The sequence below is a fragment of the Centropristis striata genome, chromosome 14 (genome assembly GCF_030273125.1).
Source record: "Centropristis striata isolate RG_2023a ecotype Rhode Island chromosome 14, C.striata_1.0, whole genome shotgun sequence".
NCBI classification, from domain to species: Eukaryota; Metazoa; Chordata; class Actinopteri; order Perciformes; family Serranidae; genus Centropristis; species Centropristis striata.
The window spans coordinates 17,310,151-17,331,884 of NC_081530.1; the positions used below are offsets into that span (position 1 = coordinate 17,310,151).

At 36.4% G+C, this 21,734-nt stretch overlaps 1 protein-coding gene across 2 annotated transcripts in view; it reads left to right on the forward strand.

Annotated features, from left to right (window-relative positions):
• LOC131985532 (fibrocystin-L-like) overlaps positions 1-21,734 on the forward strand; it is a 74,622-nt gene that overhangs the window by 40,761 nt on the left and 12,127 nt on the right. For both annotated transcript variants that reach the window (XM_059350690.1, XM_059350691.1), the window contains exons 43-62: positions 376-585; positions 3,194-3,323; positions 5,196-5,437; positions 6,387-6,523; positions 7,607-8,636; positions 9,765-9,956; positions 11,702-11,853; positions 11,959-12,118; positions 12,978-13,149; positions 14,405-14,493; positions 14,631-14,785; positions 15,473-15,602; positions 15,851-15,969; positions 16,091-16,220; positions 17,040-17,213; positions 18,208-18,311; positions 19,272-19,398; positions 20,343-20,464; positions 20,554-20,644; positions 21,011-21,159. In XM_059350690.1, coding sequence (XP_059206673.1) covers positions 376-585; positions 3,194-3,323; positions 5,196-5,437; positions 6,387-6,523; positions 7,607-8,636; positions 9,765-9,956; positions 11,702-11,853; positions 11,959-12,118; positions 12,978-13,149; positions 14,405-14,493; positions 14,631-14,785; positions 15,473-15,602; positions 15,851-15,969; positions 16,091-16,220; positions 17,040-17,213; positions 18,208-18,311; positions 19,272-19,398; positions 20,343-20,464; positions 20,554-20,644; positions 21,011-21,159 — 3,815 coding nt within the window. The remainder of the gene's footprint in view (positions 1-375; positions 586-3,193; positions 3,324-5,195; positions 5,438-6,386; positions 6,524-7,606; positions 8,637-9,764; positions 9,957-11,701; positions 11,854-11,958; positions 12,119-12,977; positions 13,150-14,404; positions 14,494-14,630; positions 14,786-15,472; positions 15,603-15,850; positions 15,970-16,090; positions 16,221-17,039; positions 17,214-18,207; positions 18,312-19,271; positions 19,399-20,342; positions 20,465-20,553; positions 20,645-21,010; positions 21,160-21,734) is intronic.

Here is a 21,734-nt window from a genome sequence, read left to right on the forward strand (position 1 = left end):
ACTATTTATTAGGAGTAATTTTTTTTTTGTAAGTTTTTATACAGTATACACCTCCCTACACTATTTTAATTATAATTTGCCATAAAAAGAGACAAAAAGCACAATAAACAAAGTTAAGGATGGATTTCATGATTTTATTTATTTAATTTTAATTTTTTATTTTTCCAAAGATGCTGCAATAATATTATTGTAATGTGATATCAGGAATTTAAAAAAAAAATATATATATATATATAAATATATATATATATATACATTGACATAGCACATACAGCTTATAAACAGTGTTATTTCTCCAAACAACTACATGAGACATTCTTCTCTCTTCTCTTGCCGCTGGTTTGAGTTTCTGTCTCTCTGTTTCTTCGTCCTCAGGAGGAACGCTGGTGTTTGATGAAGCGGACATCGAGCTGCAGGCAGAAAACATCCTGATCACAGACGGCGGGCGCCTCCAGGTCGGCCAGGAGGGGGCGCCGTTCCAGCACAAAGCCATCATCACGATGCACGGAAACCTGCGCTCACCTGAACTTCCTGTTTATGGAACCAAGACGATCGGTGTCAGAGAGGGCGTGCTCGACCTGCACGGTATGAACTCAAGACAGAAACTCATTCAAACAGACGAGAGGAACAATGTCACTGTTAGCTTAGCTTAGCATAAAGACTGGAACCAGGGGAGAAAGTTTGCATGGCTCTCTGAACCTACGACAACAATATGCTGCTTACACATTAATGCCTCAGGGATGATATATATATATATATATATAATATTATATTTATATATATATATATATTTATATATATATATATATATATATATATATATATATATATATATATATATATATATATATATATATATTATATTATATTTATATATATATATATATATATATATATATATATATATATTTCAGTGGCGGGCGGTGCTTTTCACACTTAGGCCTTCAGTGATGTCCAACTTAGTCAATAAATACCTTTCATTTTGCCAGCATTTATAACACCAGGACTGGAGTAGTTAGAAACACACTTAAGCACTACTAGGCATTGCATCACCTCAGTTGTTTACAAAATGGGCTATTATCCGGCGCATTTTAAAAATCAACAATACCGCATCAGCAATTAAAACATATCTGATATGCTACTGTCAAAACTTAAAAATAAAAGGGTCTTTAAAATTATCTTTCCAAAAAGTTTTATTAAATGAGTCCACAAAGAATATGCAAGCTTTAACAAGATTGTACTATACATTGCAAAATCGCAGTTTAATATCAGAAAGACACTAACAAGACGGCCATACTTTGGCGACAGCTACACAATAAACAAGTCTGTTTGTGAAAAAACTTTTTCATGTCAAAACGTGACGTATCACGACTTTCTGTGACCTGTTGCTTTGAGTACAACCACACAGCTGCGCCAATGCGCCAGATTATTGACATACCGTTAACAGTCCCGGGTGTGACTCTGTTGATCTGCATAGCACTGCCGTGGCTCAAACTAGTAAGTGGTAGCAATATCCAATCACAGGACGCGTAAATGTCACGTTCAACGTGAGGCCAGCTAGAGGGCCTTACTGACACAACTCGTGATCTGATTGGCTATTGCAACTATCTATCAACTGTATTTGCCCGTTCACTTACAGTGCACAGACGCCCGCATTGTTGATTCTGAAGGCCCGGGCAGATTTCATACAGCCTGGCAACATAAGATAGCTGAATTCTGGTTTGATAAAAACTCTAACCTAACAACAACAGCACTGGAAGGAGCATAATATGACATGAAGAGAATATGAATACTTTTAGATATTTAGGGAAAGATTAAATTAAAAATTAAATTAACCTTTATCATAATTATGATCATGATTTCTGGTTATGTTAGGCCAGCAGAGAAGGCCTTGCTGGCCCTGACGGCCCACCACTGATATATTTATAGGGAGACATTTCTGCCTCAAAGCTTTTAAAAAAGTACTTAAAAAAGATTTTGACAATATAATTAATTGTGAGGAAAACAACATTATCTCAGGATAAATAAAATAATTAAAGAATAACAAAAATAAAAAATAAAAACAATTGGAGAATATTCCATTGTGGTGGGGACAAATTTTTTTTTAAAGCAACAACATGTTTGTAGTGAGCATTATTTTGTGTTTGTGTTATAAAGAAGACCTTCATCTATATTTTTTAGCCATTTGTGATAAATATTTGACCCATTTTGAAGGAAGAATGCTGCTTTATGACAGACCAACAACTCTAGTTTTAAACTAGTTCTTTTTAAAAGAACTTTAAGTTTGGGTTGGAGTGGTGTACGGGTATAAAAAATAGTTGGTAATTTGCTTAACTAAAGTATTGAAAAAATGTATTTTTTATTTATTATATTTGTTTTTAAAAGGAGACTTTTTATGCATTCTTCCATTTAAAAAAATCTAGTTTTTAATTGTAATAATAAATCGTTTGTTCAAACAAAAATAATTAAATCTTTTGTTTGCATTGCTTTAAGGGTCATTATAACTGATAAAATAATAATAATAATAACTTTGTAATACCATAATGTTTTCTGGGACAGTTATTGAACTATAAAAAATAATAAGATAATAATAATATTCTTACTTGCAATTAAGCGTTTTTACTTTGTTTACTTTCAGAAATTAATCAGCATAACATTCAGCCACTAAAACTCATTTTTCTGTTCAGGAATGCAAGTAAATAACTATAATTTGATGTCTTAATCAAGAAATAATAATATGCTTTGTTATTTTTACAGGTTTTTTTGTAAAACAGTAAATTTGAAAATTCATGGATGACAATAATAATTATTTTTTATCATTAAAACTATCATTTGGGTTAAATAGCTTCTACATACTGGTGTATTAACCATTACAGAAACATAATAAATGCTTTTGGTAATTACTAATGCTGCAAATTTAGGACACTGAGGCACAAACTGCTGGTCTAATACATTTGTTAAGCACTGTATATATTATTGTAATAAATAATACTTCTTCTACCACTGAATCACAGTCATCTATGTTAAGCAACAGTTAACTGAAGCAGTCGTGTCCTGCTGACATGTCGTTATGTGAGGTAACGGTGAGCTGATGGAGCCATTTGAGTCTCGTGTCCTGGAGGAATGTTCTTCCTGGTGACATCTCAGCCGCCCTCCTCAGGTGCGACTCATTGTTGACGACCTGTTTCTCCAGGTATCCCCGTTCCCGTTCCCTGGACCCACCTGGCCCAGACGGCGGCCAGCGGCTCCAACACGCTGACTCTGAAGAAGGCGGTGACCTGGAGGGTTGGAGACGAGATCGTCATCGCCTCCACCGGAAACAGGTGCAGTGTTCAAAGTACAAAGCAATTTGCAAACTGAAAGAGAGGATTAATTTGAGCAAAACTAGCTTACTGTATCAAACCTTGCTAGCATGAATTACTGAGTTTCATTTTATCCAAAATGTATTTAAACACAAAACACATTTAAAGATTACTGTAACATAAAAACATAAAACATTGAACTCTCTTTTTGTCCTTTCAAAATAAAAGCCTCCGTTATCCAAACAGGCTTTTGCATAGTACTGTATATATATCTTTTATTTTACCCATGTATGCATGTTTTTAAAACATAGCAGTTTATCGATTAATTGATCGTTAGCGCTATAGATGATCAAGTTGGCAGGTTTCTTCCAAACGACCATCCCTAGTTCAAACAGAAAGTTATTAAGGATCTTTTTGAAAAATACAAAATCAAAACAAAGTTACTACATGTTTGATCAAAATTGAATAAAGATAAAAATCTGACTTCTTGGGAACAAAATAAACAGCATGTAGGGTCCTTTATTCCACTGAGGTTGGGACATTGTCTAAAATGTAGATAAAACAGATTGCAATAATATGCTAATTGTTTTTAACAAAATTTCTATTAAACTGTACAAAACAGTATATTTTATGTTCAAACTGATCAACTTTTTTCCGTAAATATACACTGTATTCTAACTTTGATTCATCGCCTTTTTTTATTTATTTTTTATTTTATATAAAGCATCCAACTTTTTTTGGACTCAGGGTTGCAATATCGCCTTTATATGACACATTAACAACATTTTCAAGGGTTTTTATGTTTCAGCAATGTTTTTTCTCTCATAAAAATATATGGAAATCACCACTTCGCAAGCTAACCTTTCCTGTTTTTTATTTTGATAACCTAAACATAAAGGAAAATATTAATTTCTATATTTTGTTTTTAACTGTAGCACCAAAAATTATGATAATTAGAGCTTACTGGGGAGCTCAAGTCTCCTCTCCGTAGCTTACCTGAATTTCAAACTCTGGCCTTATTTAGAGAGAGTGACAATGATAAAAAATCAAATAAAAAAATCAACTTGAAAGGCATAAAATTATGATTTCACAAGTTAAAAATGTCGCACAGTTTGGATAAGAGGCTTAAAATTTTAACCACTTTTCCCTCATCTTAAATGTTTCTTCACACACACACAGCACTACGAGTCAGTTGTGTGACAGGTTGTTTCATAATGTCAGGATTTTAACTGACATTAACTTAATCCTATAAAGTTAAAATCTCAACAGTGCAGCATAAAAAAATGAATGGAATGATGGAAATTACTACCTTGTAGCCCACATTTGCCTCCTTTAAGAGATAAAAAAAATCCAAATCAAACACCACTAAAATGTATGAGATCAAATATTTATGCAGCAAATATTTTCTGTCTAAGGAAAAATACCACAAAAGGCACAAGTTGTTAACTTTAGACAGTTAAGGTGGGAAAGGTTTATTGAAGTGGAAGGCTGGCATTTAACTTAATCCTTTATTATTTTCTCTTAGGTTATTAAGTTTACTGATATACTGTATGTTTTATGTGGTAATTATGTTTGATGTTTGCTTGTGTCTAGTTTAGTTTTAATGTTATTTAATTTGTTAAAGTTCTTATTTATTATTGTTGTTTTATTTATTTAGGTTGGTTTTGTGATGTTGTTGTTGTTGTTCTTTTTCTTTTCATTCTTTTTTTTACTGTGTTTGTCCATTGGTGATTTATGTTGTGTTTTGTTTAAATTAATAATAAAATAAATAAAAACTTTACACAGTTAATATTTAGTCAAAGCTTTGCAGCAGTTCTAACATATATACTGTATATCCGACACTGACACTGACTGTTGGAGCTGCAGGTAGAATTGATTTCTTGGTGTTTCCAGGCACAGCCAGAGAGAGAACGAGGTGAGGGAGATCGCCGCCGTGTCGGCCGATGGAATGACCCTGACGCTGACCGAGCCGCTCGAGTACACTCACCTCGGGGTGAGCGTCACTCTGGCCGACGGGACGGTGTTCGAGGGCCGAGCCGAGGTCGGTCTGCTCACCAGGAACGTCGTGGTTCAAGGCGCAAAACACCAAGAGTGGGAGGACAAGATCGAAGCCTGCCCCGATGGCTTTGACACAGGTACTGGTGACTTCATTTGACTCTAAATGCTGTGGAGAAATAAAGAATAAGAGACTTAAAGTAGCTGTTAAGTAACTGTATTTTTTCTATATTATATATGTCATATACCACTTATATGTTTTTTATTTAACCTTTATTTAACCAGGGAATATCCCATTGAGATTAAGAACCTCTTTTTCAAGGGAGCCCTGGCCAAGAGGCAGCAAACACAAAATACAGTTACATATTTACATAAGACACAGACCTTAAACGCATTATGAGAAACAAGTGCATGTTGTGGAATTGGCCTCAATAACTCTCAGTTTGGATTTAAAAGTGCTCAAAGAAACAAAGTCAGTTAGTTTCCGGTCTTTCTGTAGCATATTCCATGCATAAGGTGCAGAGTAAACATTTAAATATATTTATCCATTGATGTTCATACTACTACATGCAGCAACTTAACTAACTTATTTAACATGCTAAAAATATATTTTCTCCAATGTGCAATATCTGTAAAAATGCAATGGACTTATATGGACTTTTATGGACTTATCTGTCAGTTGAAATCAAAACACAAGAACTTTGCATCCTTTTCTCACAAAACCTGGAGTAATGTCACTGCTTTGTCTTTAGGTTTAGGGTTTAACTGGACATTATGATCAGTTATCGTGCTAATTTCGTGGCTAAAACAAAGAAAATCAGGGAATGATTACAATTTTAACAGCCGGAACTAGGCCATGATGACTGTTTTTGTCAGACGATACATATTGTCCCAGAAATGATTGCAATGAATTAAATTGTTGCAATTTTAAGACAAGATACAATGACCAAAAAGCTTCACTCTTTGCCTCAGTCTGCTAAAACACGCTCTGTCAGATCAGGACTTTGGATTTATTTTGATCAATAACAATATGATGTATGTTATAATCCAGGTATGCAGTGTAAACACCCTTCTGTCTCTGTGCTGCAGGGGAGTTCGCCACCCAAACATGTTTCCAGGGACGCTTCGGAGAGGAGGTGGGCAGCGATCAGTTCGGAGCCTGCATCATGTTCCACGCGCCCAGACCCAATGAGAACCTTGCAGTCGGCAGGATTGAACATACCGAGGTGAGACGCTTAAAACAAAACTTTCTCTCCTTTTTTCAGATTTCTCCTGTTTCTTAAATCTTCTTATCTTCACAATCTGTCAGATGTTTTGCCTCATCCTCTGTAGTTTCTTTTAAATTTTATATTGAGTTTTTTGTGTTTTTCACTGTGAGATCAATGAAAAGCTCATTTTACAGAAAGAGTGAATCTTATTCCTGTGTTTACAAACAGTCAGCAACAAATCCTGCATAGTATCCCTTTCAATGTATTGCATGATTAAATCATCATTAACCATCTGAACCCAAAAATCAGATTTTCCATTTTGTTTTAAAGAGTGACAAAATTACAGTTTTTCATAGAATGAAACTGTAAAAACAGTTTCCTTTCAAAACAGTAACCAAAACAAAGCTTAAAATTGTGATATTTCTGTCAAAATCACTTCATTCTAAATGTCTTATTTAAAATGTTGCCAAAAAATAAAGCATTTGGAATAATTAGATCCTGTTTAAAACATTAAATTCTGCTCCTCAGCGACACTGTGAAGGCAGATTGATTCTGCTGAGACGAACAGTCACGTGACAAATATTCACTGAAAATCTGTTTACACAGAGCTGAGAGGAGAGGACAGGAGAGGTTGGAAATAAGAGGTTCTAAAAATGTAAATAGTTTAATGTGTATATCGTGGAGACACAATTTTTTTCCCCAGTATTCATTGCACTTGTGGACACTTGGAAAAGTTCAAACAGCTCCAACAGCATTGTTAAAAATCTGATTAACAGAGTGAAACCTGAATTCTTTCCCCAACTGTGCTGGAAAGCAGCAAGAATTTTCTTTCTTGGGTCATGTTCTTGCAAGTGAATTGCCATCAATACGTCATTACCTGTTACCTGTAAAACTAGCCGTCATTCAATATCATTTATCCCTTCTTCATCTGACCTTTAAAGGCTCTGTTGTTTTGTTTTTGTAGAATCTTTGCAAAATAATTTATAGATGTTATCCCACATTTTAGCTCCTTGGTGTATTTGTTTGTTGTGTACATGCTGTTTGTAACTTATTGCATATGCATATTGGGATTAATAAAGTATTTTTGCTTTTGTGCCACAGGTCCGCCACGCCGGACAGGCCTTCAGGCTGGGACGTTACCCCATCCACTGGCATCTGATGGGAAACATCGACTTCAAGTCCTACGTGCGGGGTTGTGCCATCCATAACACCTTCAACAGAGCCGTGACCATCCACAACACACACCGGCTGCTGGTGGAGCACAACGTCATCTACAACATCATGGGCGGCGCCTTCTTCATCGAGGACGGCATTGAGACGAAGAACATCCTGCAGTACAACCTGGCCGTGTTCGTCAAACAGAGCACCAGCCTGCTGAACGACGACGTCACTCCCGCCGCCTACTGGATCACCAACCCCGACAACATCGTCCGCCACAACGCCGCCGCCGGAGGCACGCACTTCGGCTTCTGGTACCGCATGCACGAGCACCCCGACGGGCCGTCCTACGACCGAAACATCTGCCAGAAGAAGGTTCCCCTCGGGGAGTTCTTCAACAACACCGTGCACTCTCAGGGCTGGTTCGGCATCTGGATCTTCCAAGACTTCTTCCCCATGAAGGACGGGACCTGCGGCTCCAAAACCCCCCAGCCCGCCGTCTTCCGCGGCCTCACCACGTGGAACTGTGAGAAAGGTGCCGAGTGGGTCAACGTGGGCGCCGTGCAGTTCGTAGACTTCCTCATGGTCAACAACGAGAAAGCCGGAATCGAAGGCAAGCGCATCATGCCGTGGGCCGTGGCTGGCTTCGGAGAGGAAGGAGGGGCCACGATGGCCAACAGCACCATCGTGGGCCACGTGGACGAGCTCACGCTGGGGAGCGACTACTGCACGCACCGAGGCATCATCGCGCCGCTGGACGACGGTCTGAGCGTCCTGAACACCAAGTTCATCAACTTTGACCGCAGTTCGTGCGCAGCCATCGGGGTGGCAAAAATCGATGGGAAATGTGTGACTCTTTGCGGCGGCTGGGCCGTCAAGTTCGCTGGCATCCAGTACTTCAACTCGCCCAACAAGGCCGGCTTCAGGTGGGAGCACGAGGTGCAGCTGATCGACACCGACGGCTCCCTCACAGGTACCAGTACTCCACTTTATTCATAGTCAAGTCAAAGTTTATTCACAGAGCACATTTAAATACAACCTCAGTTGACCGAAGTGCTGTACAGCTAATAAAATACACAAATAGGTATAAATAAAAACAATGAAAACAATAAAATACTAAAAACAATAAAATAGTAATAAAGCTAATATAGCTACACTGTGTTCCTAAAATCCCTCTCAAGACTCACTGATGACCCTTGAAAATCACTAACAAAGCTCGTTTTACAGCAAGAGGGAATCTGAATCCTGTGTTTACAAACATTCAGATACAAATGCTGCATCGTATCCCTTTAAATGTATTGCATTGTTAAATCATTGTTATTAACCCTCTGAACCCCACCATACAATTTTCCATTTACTTTTAAAGAGTGACAAAATTACACAGTTCTACAGTTCATAGAATGAAACTGTAAAAACAGTTTCTTTTTTTTGTGATATTTCTGTCAAAGTCACTTTATTCTAAATGTCTTGTTTAAAATGTTGTCAAAAATAAACCGTTTGCACTAGCTAGATCCTGTTAAAAACATTAAATTCTGCTCCTCAGCGACACTGTGAAGACATGATTGATTCTGCTAAGACGAACGGTCACGTGACAAATATTCACTGAAAACCTGTTTACACAGAGCTGAGAGGAGAGGACAGGAGAGGCTGGAAAAATCTAAATAGTTCAATATGTATAGCATGTGGAGACATAATATTTTTCCCCAATATTCATGACACTTTGATATGTGTATATATATATATATATATATATATTCTATTTTATTCCAATTTTACAAACATTCTGACATAAGACATTCAGTTCAGAGGGTTAAAGGATAAATGTTATGGTGTTATTCTCATTCTTGTTTTGGTTTAAAAATCCTCCACCAGACTTCATAATATTAATAATAATAACGTAATTAATAATATCTACAGGGATTATTAACTGCCAGCGTGTAAAAACCAGTAGACAGCAAATATGACGTATTATTTTAAGGGATTATATTTATATACATTAATAAAAAGGCATACATCAGTTTAAAGAAGTCAGGTTACTGCAGCTCAGGTTTCTCTTCATCCCTGCGTCCGCCTGAACCCGTGTTTGTTTCTTTGTTTTCAGGAGCGGCTGACAACAAGGTTGTGCCGATGAGCGCCTTGCTCGACCCGGTTCACTGCTCCCCCAACGTCAACTGGAGCGTCGGTTTCGCCGGCGCTGTGTGCGACCACACCGTCACCTTCAACCGCCTGTCGTTCAACAACCCGTCACCGAGCTCTCTGAGGGCTAAAGACGCCATCTTCACCAACGAACACGGTAATTTAAATTACACAGACTCACAACTTTTAATGTCAGTTTGTTGTTGAAGAAGCTGAAACTTCTCTGTGATCTTTACCGACCTCTAGTGGTGATTAGCAGGTAGTGCAGCACCTCTACTGCAGAAACAAAACATGTAAAATATAATAAAACAAACTATCAATACTATATAACACAAACAATGTGTTATGAATAAGTAAAAATGAGAATAATTCAGAAACTCATAAGGTGTAATAGCAAGTAACAATTTCAGTGTCAGGTTGGAAAACACCAGTGGTGGAATGTAGTTTACTCAAGTACTGTACTTACGTACAATTTTGAGGTACTTTACTTGAGTATTTCCATTTATGTATATTTATAATTCTACTTAACTACATTTTGAGGCAAATATTTTACTTTTTACTTCACTACATTTAGCTCACAGCTTTAGTTACTTTTCAGGTCAATATTTAAAATAAAAACATGATGAATTTAAAGTGATGAGACACTTTTGTTTTAAATGAAATCTCATAACAGTAGATTAGGTAGTTAACCCTATAAAGCCAAGTGTATCATGTTTGATACATACGTTTTTGAGACCTCTATATCATCAGTGTGATATTTTTTTCCTGAAAAACCTGATGAATACATGAATTGATGATTAAAAAAACTGAGCAACAAATTTCACAAAAATACCAGATGTAACAGCTCTGGTTCCACTGGTGGATCTGTCATTGCTGCGTGAAAACTTCATATCAGCAGATGTATGATGTTGTTTTATATGGAAAAAAGATTTTGTATGTTTGAGGAAAATGTTAAAAGGAAAGTCAAAGTTTTATTTGGTTAAAAATATTAGGTTTTATGTGATTATGTGAGTTCAAGAAAAGCAAATTGTGAGCAAAAAAATTGCACAAAAAGACCTGATGTATCAAATATGATCCAAATTAAATTCATATATGAACATTGATATTGAATTAAAAAAAATGTTAGCTGGTTCAACAAAAACTCCAGTTTTGAAAATTTAGAATTTTCTGGCAATTATTTCACGGTTCAGGCTTTATAGGGTTAAAATGAGTCCTGTCTTAACAAAATTAAAATTCTGCATACATAAATGTGTCAATACAAATAATCTAATAATAGATTTAGAATCTGAGTGGGTCCATTCTGCACAACGAGTACTTTTACTTTTAGTACTTTTTGATGCTGATACTTCTGTACTTTTACTTCAGTAAGTTCTGAATGCAGGACTTTTACTAAGAAAAACAAAAAAATATTGTGCCACTGTAAAAGATTTTGCAAAAAAATATATATATTGCACTTTATTTTCTTAGCTCTAAAAGTTGGTTTCTGTCTCACTTTAAATATTTATTAAATGCCATTTATTTACATATTTTAACATGATAATATTTAGAAAATGTATTTTATGTTATCCTCTATGAAACAATATCATATAATAATCAATTAAAATACTTAAATCACATTGTTTAGTTAGTATTTTGCTTTGTCCTTTTTATTTATTTTTTATTTTTCATAAATAATTTTGTTAAAAAAAAAAAAAAAACAGCAGAAGAATTGTACTGTGAGATGACTGTATGAGTTGCTAAAGCTTAATAAAAACTAAGTTTAAAAAAATGACTAAATACTTAAATTACTTCCAGAGCTGGTAAATGGGGGGTTAAAGTAAATCATAACTAAGAACATCTAGATGTACCTGCTGTAATAACAGAGTCTATTAACTTATAAATTGTTTTTAATCCCACTAACAGGCACCAGTGTGGTTCCCTATTTGAAGAAGAGGATGACTCATCCGTACGGCTGGATGGCGTTGCTGCCCTCCAACCAGGAGTACAACTGGTACTTTGACAACATGGATCAGATCACCAACATCACTTACGATGCAAAGTTCTACGGATTCAAGGTACAGGAAACATCGTTCAACTAATACTAATAAAAGGACAAATTGAAGTTTATATTTGATCTCAAACTTAACAGTATACTGATGTTTTTTGTTCTCTTCACTCAGTCGGATCAATACGTGATCATAAACCACAACCTGACCCAGAGTCCGGACAGATTCCGCATCATCGACGAGAGGAACGGCTCGGCGGCACCGCTGAGCTTCGGCAGCAGCAGCAACGGAGACTGGTACTTCGACGACAGCTCCAACAACCTCGACTACATCAGTGAGACTCTCTTAAATGTGGATATATTTATCACGATGCTGATTTTAACCCTTTGGTGCACAACATGGGGCCAAAATGACCTGCATTCATTCCCCATGTTATTTCATGCTGGCTGTGTGTTTGAATATCTTTGTTTTATTACAATAGATCATTATATCCATTTTTCCTTTCATACTTTATGAAGAAAAGTAGTTTTTGTATTATTACATCAAGTTTACACACATGGGTCAACAATGACATTGTGCATTATACAAAAAGTGATACACTAAATTAACAATTTGAGTATAAGTGTAACTATGTTTGTCTTATTTTTAAGGTTTAACTTTAAAAGAGTTGTTAGAACCACCAGATTACATTGAAAATCACATATTTTAACATTTGAGACTTATTAGAGCCACCAAATAATAATTTTCATTGGAAAAACACCAATTTAACAAAATAGGATATTTAATATTTGTGTCTTCTTTGTCAGGTTTTAAATTGATGAATTGATGACAACATATAAACATCTTTTAATGCACAACATGGGTCAAAAATGACCTTGTGCATGAGAAGCGTAGGGAAGAAGTAAAGGGGGGTTTATTCAAAAAGTAAGAAATGAAAACAAGAAATTAGGATGTATGATGATCAAAAAATTTGAGGAAAACCTGCAATACTGAATGATGAAATGAATTTATTGCAAATATATAGAATAAAAAAACTTAGTCGGGTCACTTTAGACCCATGTTGTGCATCAAAGGGTTAATGATAAATTAATAATTTAAGCTGTTTTTACTGATTGTAGCTTCTCAAATGTGGATTTGCTTCTTTTCTCATTGGGGGTTTGGAACTGTTTGTTGATTAATTTCTTGTGTCGCAGTTTCTGGGAAGATGAGCATGCGGCGGCGGCGTGCCAGCGTGGACCGCTCGCTGAAGGACTTTGGGGTGAACTTCAAGGTCTACCGCTGCTTCTTCCCCAACTGCATCACTCCAACACCTCCACCTCCAGCCACACTGCCGCCCCTACCCACCGGCCGGCCCGCCAACTTCATGTACGTTTAATCCCTTCTGACAAGCTTTAGTCCAAAGTGATTAGATCAGTTATTTCCTGTACTTACTCAATTCAATTCAATTCAATTCAATTGGCTTTATTGGCATGACGTAACAATGTATATATTGCCAAAGCAAGCATCAGAAAAAAAGATAACAAGATAAGGAAAGCAATATTTACAATAAATTATTATAATTCTATTATTCATTTTAAAAGAAAAGAAAAACTAATAACAATAAAAGAAAGCAATATTTACAGTCATTGAACAATAATTACAATCAATATATAATTCATACAATCTAACTGTCCCAGCAAAAAAAGAAGAAAAATTAAATTTAAAAAATCAAATAAAAACAAAACAACCAACAGCTGTGTGTCACTCGCTGTCTCTCAGTGTGTGACAGGCAGAAACATAGACTGCTGCTAATCTACAGCTCTGTGACTCTTCCCCGAGGAGGAGCGGCAGTTTTTCCTCATCTGACCATTTAAAAAAAACTTTTTTTACTCTCTCTCTCTTTTACATACAACTATGGTGTTAAAATGCTGCAGTCCTGCATAATATTACTAAGTGTCCCCAGCAAAATAAACCAAAAGTAACAGTTTTATATCGTTATATATACGGTATATTATATGTTTTTTTTATCATGGATGCATTAGTGAGCAGTGTTCAAGTGTTGGGTATTATAATATGCAAAAATGTATAAGTCTAAAAGTGAATTGTAAAAAAACCCAATTCTACATTGTAGTCTCAATATTTCATATTCAGTGTTTAGAAAATGTTATAGAAAGAATAAATTCTGCAGGTTGTGGTACAAGAATTATAAAAAATGTAAATATTAGAACATTTTAAATGTAGTTGAAATGAATAATTTTCACTTTTTAGAAGCAATAAAACTTTAATTTCCTGATTAAAACAACTCGATAAGGGAGATAATTTTTCAATTAAAAAGTGCATCTAGTTTTTAATGTTTTTATTGATTAAACAAATATAAAATAATGTATTTACAGCTGTAAGAGCAAAATGCTGGAGAGTTAAAAGTTTTCAGAAAATTCCCAGAATTTTAGTGGAAATGTGGAAATAAATAATTAACCTTACACCACTGCTGTTCATTTTGTCATTCAGAATTTTTAACCTTTACAAAACAAAAATACAAAATAAAATAATTTGTTACATCAAACAAAAAAGTCACCAGACTGTTGGTCTGTTTTTTTCCTTCTTAACACTAAAAATAATGTTTGTGTGTGTTTCTCTTCAGTCTGTGGTCTAATGCGTCTTTCTGGAAAAGTTCAGCTGAGAATAACTTCAGTGCACCAGCAGAGGGCGCCGACGTGGTCATCCCGCCAGGTAACGACAAGAAGACATAAAAAAACATATATTTACTTTATTTTAAGAGCCAATATCTGTAAATGTTTGATTCAGTTTGATCAGGATATTATAGCAGTAAACTGTTATATAATACTTTCTGTCCCTGTGAACATCAGGGCAGTGGGTTGTTCTGGACGGTGACACTCCTGCACTCAACAAGCTGACGATCGTCGGAGTCCTTGAGATCCCCGACTCCAACAGCTCGTCCTCCAGACCGGCTCGCAGCACGCACAACACGGTGGTGATCGACGCCGTCTACATCTCCATCCAGGTCAGTGACAGCAGAACTCTCTCTCACTTTATATTTTTCTTATTTATCTTCAACATGTATTTCAGGAGGGTGTTGAATCTAACCTAAACTAATCTAATCTAAAACAGCTTTCTGTGTTTGTATATGTCAGGTTATATCATCAATAATTAGTTAAATACGACAGAACAGAGAAAAAGTAGAGTCTCGTCTACATAACATCAAACTAAATCAACCAGTGTCGGTAGAAATATTTAGATATTTAACTAACTAATTAAATAAAAGTAACCATGCTATATGGCAGAAATGCTACCTAGTCTTACTTACATTACATTACATTACATTACTTAAGTGAAAGTGAGAAAGTATAAAAAGTAATCAAAGTAATAAAGTACAAATAAGTCAAAATACTGAATGTGCAGAATGGCCAATTTCATATTTTACATTTTATAATTTAGCATCATTTTAATGTATTTATCACTTTAATGTTGCTGCTGGTAAAGATTGAGCAAATTTTTTTAATTGTAGGTGCAGGTTGGCTAAATTTATAATAATATATCATAATTAATGAATTTATTTATACATAGAGGAGTAGAAATACAAAGTGGCATAGAATAGAAATATTTAGGTTAAGTACAACTATTGGACTACATTCCTTCACTGAAATCTTGAGCTAATCTGAGTAAAAGCAGAGATTTGATGATGTTTCAGGGCGGCCAGCTGATCGCAGGACGGGACGACGAGCCGTTCAGAGGTCAGCTGCACATCAAGCTGAGAGGAAACCACCGCACGCCTGACTGGCCGCTGCCCAGCGGACCCAACCAGGGCTCCAAAGTCCTCGGTGAGAAAACTGCACCAGGACTTTACTTCACATTATAACATTCATAAGTCAGCATGCTGTGTGTGTGTGTGTGTGTGTGTGTGTGTGTGTGTGTCTGCTCTATTCAAAAGATGATTGAAATGTTGATTCTTGGCTGTGAATATCGCACCAAAATTGACAGTTTTCTGTCACTGATAATAGTGATATTATTATCCCCAGTGTGGAGGTTTGCTCTGTGTGGTGTCTCATGTGTTTCTGTTGGATCGCAGGTGTGTTTGGGACACTGGAGCTCTACGGACAACCTCACAACGTTTATCACACCAAACTGGCTTCTACTGCAGACGCTGGAACCAGCAGTCTGAGTCTGTCGCAGCCCGTCGACTGGCAGGTCAGACCGCTCTCCTTTTATTTAGAACTGTTTATGTGGTTGAGTCTGTACTGAATTAAAATCAGAAGGCTCCTTGTATTCAGCTGTGTGTGTGTTTGTGTGTTTGTGTGTCTTGGTGCAGGTTGGAGACGAGGTTGTCATCTCCACCAGCAGCTACAGCGCCTGGGAGACGGAGAAGCGTCACATCAGCGCCGTGTCAGCAGATGGCCGTATCCTGACCCTGAACCAGCCTTTGAGCCACACTCACATCGGTCAGTTCAACATCTGTCTCCACAGCTGCAAAATAACATTAAACGCACTGCAATCATTTGTGACATTTACATATGAATTAATATCCAGGTTGCTATTTCTCAGCTGATGTTCCACTTATTGTCACGTTATAAAAGTTTCTACGTTTATTATAAAATTAAATTTAGTTTATGTGATTTAAACTGCTTGTTCCAGATGTTATATTGAATAAATGACTAAATGTTCGGAAAAGTCAGTGGTGGAATAAGTATTAATTAAATGTTAAGTACTCTACTTCAGTAATTATTTAAGGTACTTGTACTTTACAGGAGTATTTCTTTTACATCTCAGTGGGAAATGCTGTATATTCCTCTATATCCATTTGATAACTTTAGTTACAAGTCACTTTGCAGATTAAGATAAATAATTAAAAAAACAATTTGCAGCTGAATTATGATGTGATATAACCCGTTAAGATCAGACTTTATTGATCCTTTGGTGAATTTCACAAGCTTCCCAACAGTAGATATGATTTTTTTAAATGCACGGTTTTATCAGCTGCGGCATTAAAGTAATACACAAATGAATGCATCAACAATCGTAACCCACTATTATAGTAAACATTAGTTTGAAATGGGACATTCTGCATAAAGACTGCTTTTATTTTTCACCCTTTAAGTTCATTTTGATGCTGATACTTTTTTACTTAAGAATACTTTTTCACTGTGGTATCACTACTTTTACTGAAGTAAAAGATCTGAGTGCTTCCTTCACTGACTGAAATAAGCTGAAATAGTTTTCCTCGTGTCTCAGACTGACTCTTGTCCTCTCTGTGTCTCCAGGTGAGACTCACTCCGTCTCGGGGACGTCGTCCTCCTACACTCTGGCGGCGGATGTCGCTCTCGTGACCAGAAACATTAAGATCATCGGCGAGGAGTACCCGGAGATGATGCAGGAGTCGTTCGGAGCCAGACTCCTGGTGGGCTCCTTCTCCGCGGAGGGAATCGACTATAAAGGTGAGCAGAGTCTCAGATGTAGCTGAAACATGAAAACATAACAGATGGCTTTCCGTCTCGTCTTCTTGACTTTAAGGCCGCACTTCATCACTTTGTCTCAACTGTACGGGCTCCCTAGAGCAGTGGTCCTCAACCTTTTTGAGTCGCGACCCCCCAATTTAACATGCATGTTGCCCGCGAAACCCCACCCCAGTTTTTTTTCTTTTTGTTTGTTTATTTTTTCTGCTGTGCTCACTGAACAGATCATACAAACTCAGTTGATACGACGAATTTCTGACAAATATTGAAGAAGACAACAACCTAACCATCTCCCTGTCTGAAATTATGTTATTTAATTTTCATTTTGTGCATTTATATTCTTTCCAAAATGATCTGGCGACCCCCAGAAATCATCTCGCGACCCCAATTGGGGTTGGGACCCCAAGGTTGAGAATGGCTGCCCTAGAGGGTTATCTTTTTTAGTTTAAGTACCATAAATGGCACTTTATCATATTTTACTCATTTCACAGGCTCCCTAAAGGGACTTTATTATGTTAAGGGGCATCTATGGGGCCTTTTTAGCTTTTTATTCCAACATGGATACCTCAAGAGTCCACCAATGTTTAAACCATTGTGCCTCTCAGGATAGTTTTATACTCTTGAGATACAATAAGATTTTGAAGCACATAGTGCATTTTTCTGTCACCAATTAGAATTTAACCATTTTCCTTTTAAACCTTTAAAATTTAATCTGTAACTCAAACTGAGTAAATATATTTTTATTTAAGTTTTTGAAGCCAAAAGAGCTTGAATTAAATCTGTAAAATGCCACCAGTTTTATCCATTAACACCAAATCTTTTCATATCTTAATGAATTCTTAAAATGTAAGATATTTATTACTCAAGAGTTGTATTAATCCTTAATATAATGTCTATTTACATTATTTGAAGGTTATTTTATTTATATTTTAACACATTAAGCGGCATATAATTGTGTGATGTTTTATTCCTGAAGGCAAAGCTCAGATCAGGAACGTGGAGTTCTTCCGCTCCGGTCAGGAAGGCTGGATCGACGACTACGACCCGCGATACTCTGTGGCCTTCCTAAACCTGGGAGAGGTACACACACACACACACACACACACACACAAACGCACACACACTTCCCCCTAAGGAGCACCTGACGCTAATTACTCAGTATTGATTTCATACTGTCATTCTTTTAAAACTGATCACAGATTGAGGAGTATTGCAGAAATAGATGAAGGTAGAGGAGAATTATGGCTCTAAAAAGTAATATACTTTTGTTCTTTGGTGTTGTTTTAATGCAATTTAATGCAGCAAAAGAAAAATATAAATGGTTATGGTAGTATCAGGTTTTTACAGAAGAGGATTTGGGCAAGGTAGGAGAAAAAAATAATTGTTTTTTCATTATGCAGTTTGAGGGAAAAAAAGTTGAAATTATGAGAATAAAGTCAACTTTTTGTGTTCGGTAGTTGCAAAGATATTCACAGATTGGTTGTTCCTGTGTCAATAAGTCATCAGAAGAACATTGTTTTCTATCTGAACAGTTTCTGCGACCTGATTGTCATCAATGTCGTAAAATTAGCAATAACAACAACAATATAACCACAACATTTAAGGGTGTAGTAGTTTAAAAAAAACCCTGACGCATAAATTAGATATTCTTGGTATGAGGCTACTACGACTATTGTTTCGGGAAAATCTGCTTTTATGTAATTTTAGTGATTTTTTTAGACATATATTAGACTTATTGAGGAAAAGCAGGTTGCAGTCTACTCTACCCAACTCAAAAAGTGACTTTATTCTTTTTTTTTCCCTCCTCTCATTAGGTTTTATTTGTTTTTTATATCAGAACAATAATTGGATTTAAGTAAATAAATTGTACAAAAATGATGACTCAAAGAATGACTTCTGCATCATCGAACTGGATCACAGAGTCTTTGTATTTTATTTCCAGCAACATTAAACAGTTTGGAGTTACTGCTACAGTAAAAAGTATGTCTTTAAATGTGTTTGAATGTGTAACATGTATTTTTTTTGTGTCTCTGTTGAAAGGTTTCAGAAGAAGACTCTTATCTTCAGGGTTGTTCTTTCCACGACGGCTTCTCTCCAGCCATCGGAGTCTTTGGGACGGACGGACTGAAGGTTGACGATAACGTCGTCCACCACACTGTGGGAGAAGGTAAACTCATCCACTGTTTCTTACAGATCCTGCAGTCAAATAATTTCCCCCAGCACTAAAATATCACCAGTAAGTTACAGGACTAATATCACTCTGTGAAATTACTCCACTCCAAGCAAAGGTCCTGCATTCAAAACTTACCGAAGAAAAAGTACAAAAGTACCAGCATCAAAATGGACTTAAAGTATCAAAAGTAAAAGTTCTGCAGAATGGAGCCATTAATCAGATTATTTGTATTAATGCATTTATTCATTTAAGATCATTTTAACAACAGTTTCATAAATTGCTGTATGTCATCCAGCAGATACAGAGCAGCATTAGTGTTTACTGTCTTTTGAGTTTTTTTATTTCTGTTCACCTGATAAATCTAAGTCCAATAGTTTCATCCTTTTAGCTCTGTTTTTGGTCTCCACCTATCCTGAGGGGAATATCTGGGATTTTAGCTACCAAATGCTCCACTATGGTCACAATTTACTCGCTGCTTTTTGGTTTCTGCAGTCTGCAGTCTGTTTTTTGTGCTGAGCAGGTAGTGTGTAGAGTGTTTTTTATGTTTTATTTTGCTGAAAACAGCTGCCTGCTGCTGCTGAACACAAGGCTGGTGAGAGTGAATAAAAACTGTATAAAGTAACAAGTTGCGGGCTGGAAAAAAATCAAACAATGAGCTAAAACAGTGATAATTTTCTGTCGGTTCATCACTGGCAGTGGTGAAAGAAGTATTCAGATGCCTTACTTCAGTAAAAGTACTAAAACCACACTGTGAAATTATTCCACTACAGTAAAAGTCCTGCATTCAAAACTTACTGAAGTAAAAGTACAAAAGTTTCAGCATCAAAATGTACTTAAAGTATCAAAAGTAAAAAATCTCGTTCTGCAGAATAGACGGACTGATCATATTATTTGTATTGATGCATTTGTGTAAGCAGCGTTATAATCTTTGTTTGCAGGCATCAGAATTTGGGGCAACAGGGTGACAGTGAGGAGGAACCTGGTGATGATGTCGCTGTGGCCTGGATCGTATCAGGACAGAGAGGAACCCTTCAACTTCTTCTGGAACGCCGCCATCGAGGTCTGTTCTCACACAGAAATACATAAAATACAAGATATAAAACACCAGAAAATCTGTTGCTTCATTTCTGATTTCTGCTGTTTTTGCAGGTCTCTGAGGGAACAAATGTTGTGCTGCAGAATAACATCGTGGCAGGTTACGAGAGAGTCGCTTATCGAATCGACGGGGAGCCGTGTCCAGGTAACGGAAATCATTCTGAATTTGTTTGAAAAAACTCACCAAACCTCTGCTGATTTTAAAGTGAAGATAAAATCATAGGTAAACACTGACAGCTTTTGCATCTCAATGTTCAATCATATTATATTCTCCTTTTTTTCTACCACCTTTTATGCTACTTGTGCTTTAATTATATTGCACCTTTTCTGTTGTTCTTTGTGTCCTGCCCAGAGACTATGGATGAAAATGAGCTTATAGCTAACTCTAGTACAGCTAAGAGTCAAATAAATGAATAAATATACGTATAATATAATATCTTTAGTGCTCTGACTGAGGAGAAATGTGCACAACAGAAGTCCTGAAAGTTTTTTTCCTCTGTGCTTTCTGCAGGTTATATGAACGAGAATGAGAAGTGGATGCACAACGAGGCTCACGGCGGTCTGTTCGGAGTCTACCTGAACAAAGACGGTCTGCCCGGTTGCAGCCACATCCAGGGCTTCTTCGTGTGGAGGAGCTTCGACCACGCCATCTACTTCCAGGTCCCACTTAACACTTTTTACTTGACTTTTTACTAAACTTAACCCTCTAAACACCAACAAGCCGTTTCAGGGCGTTTTACTCACTGTGGCCTTGTATTTCACCGCAAAACTGTATATAAATCCTGCAGTAAAAGTGATTTTGACAGAAATGTCACAATCTTTAGATTAATTTTGGTAACTTTGGTAACAGAAACCTTCGTAACTTATGATTCATTCGAAGACCGTCAGAAAGTTAAAATTTCAACAAATAATGCTGTCTTCAATATTGGTTGTATGATAAACTGTGTTTGGTTTTTCAAGTTTTCAAACAAAGCAACGTTCTGAATTGAAAAAAGTTTGGAGTTGGGCCTCTTAAACGTGAGGTCAGAGGTCAGGAAAACTCAAGAACCAGGCATTTTTACTCATCTACAACAATAAAGACCCGATATACTCAGGTTGCAAGGCATCATTCAAAGCTTCAAAATTTCATTCAAAACACTGACAAATTCAAATTCTAAACCTAAATTAAAAAACTTAGGTTTAAACAGCATCTGCAGTCATGCACAAACTAAGATGCCACACTGATCATGATATAA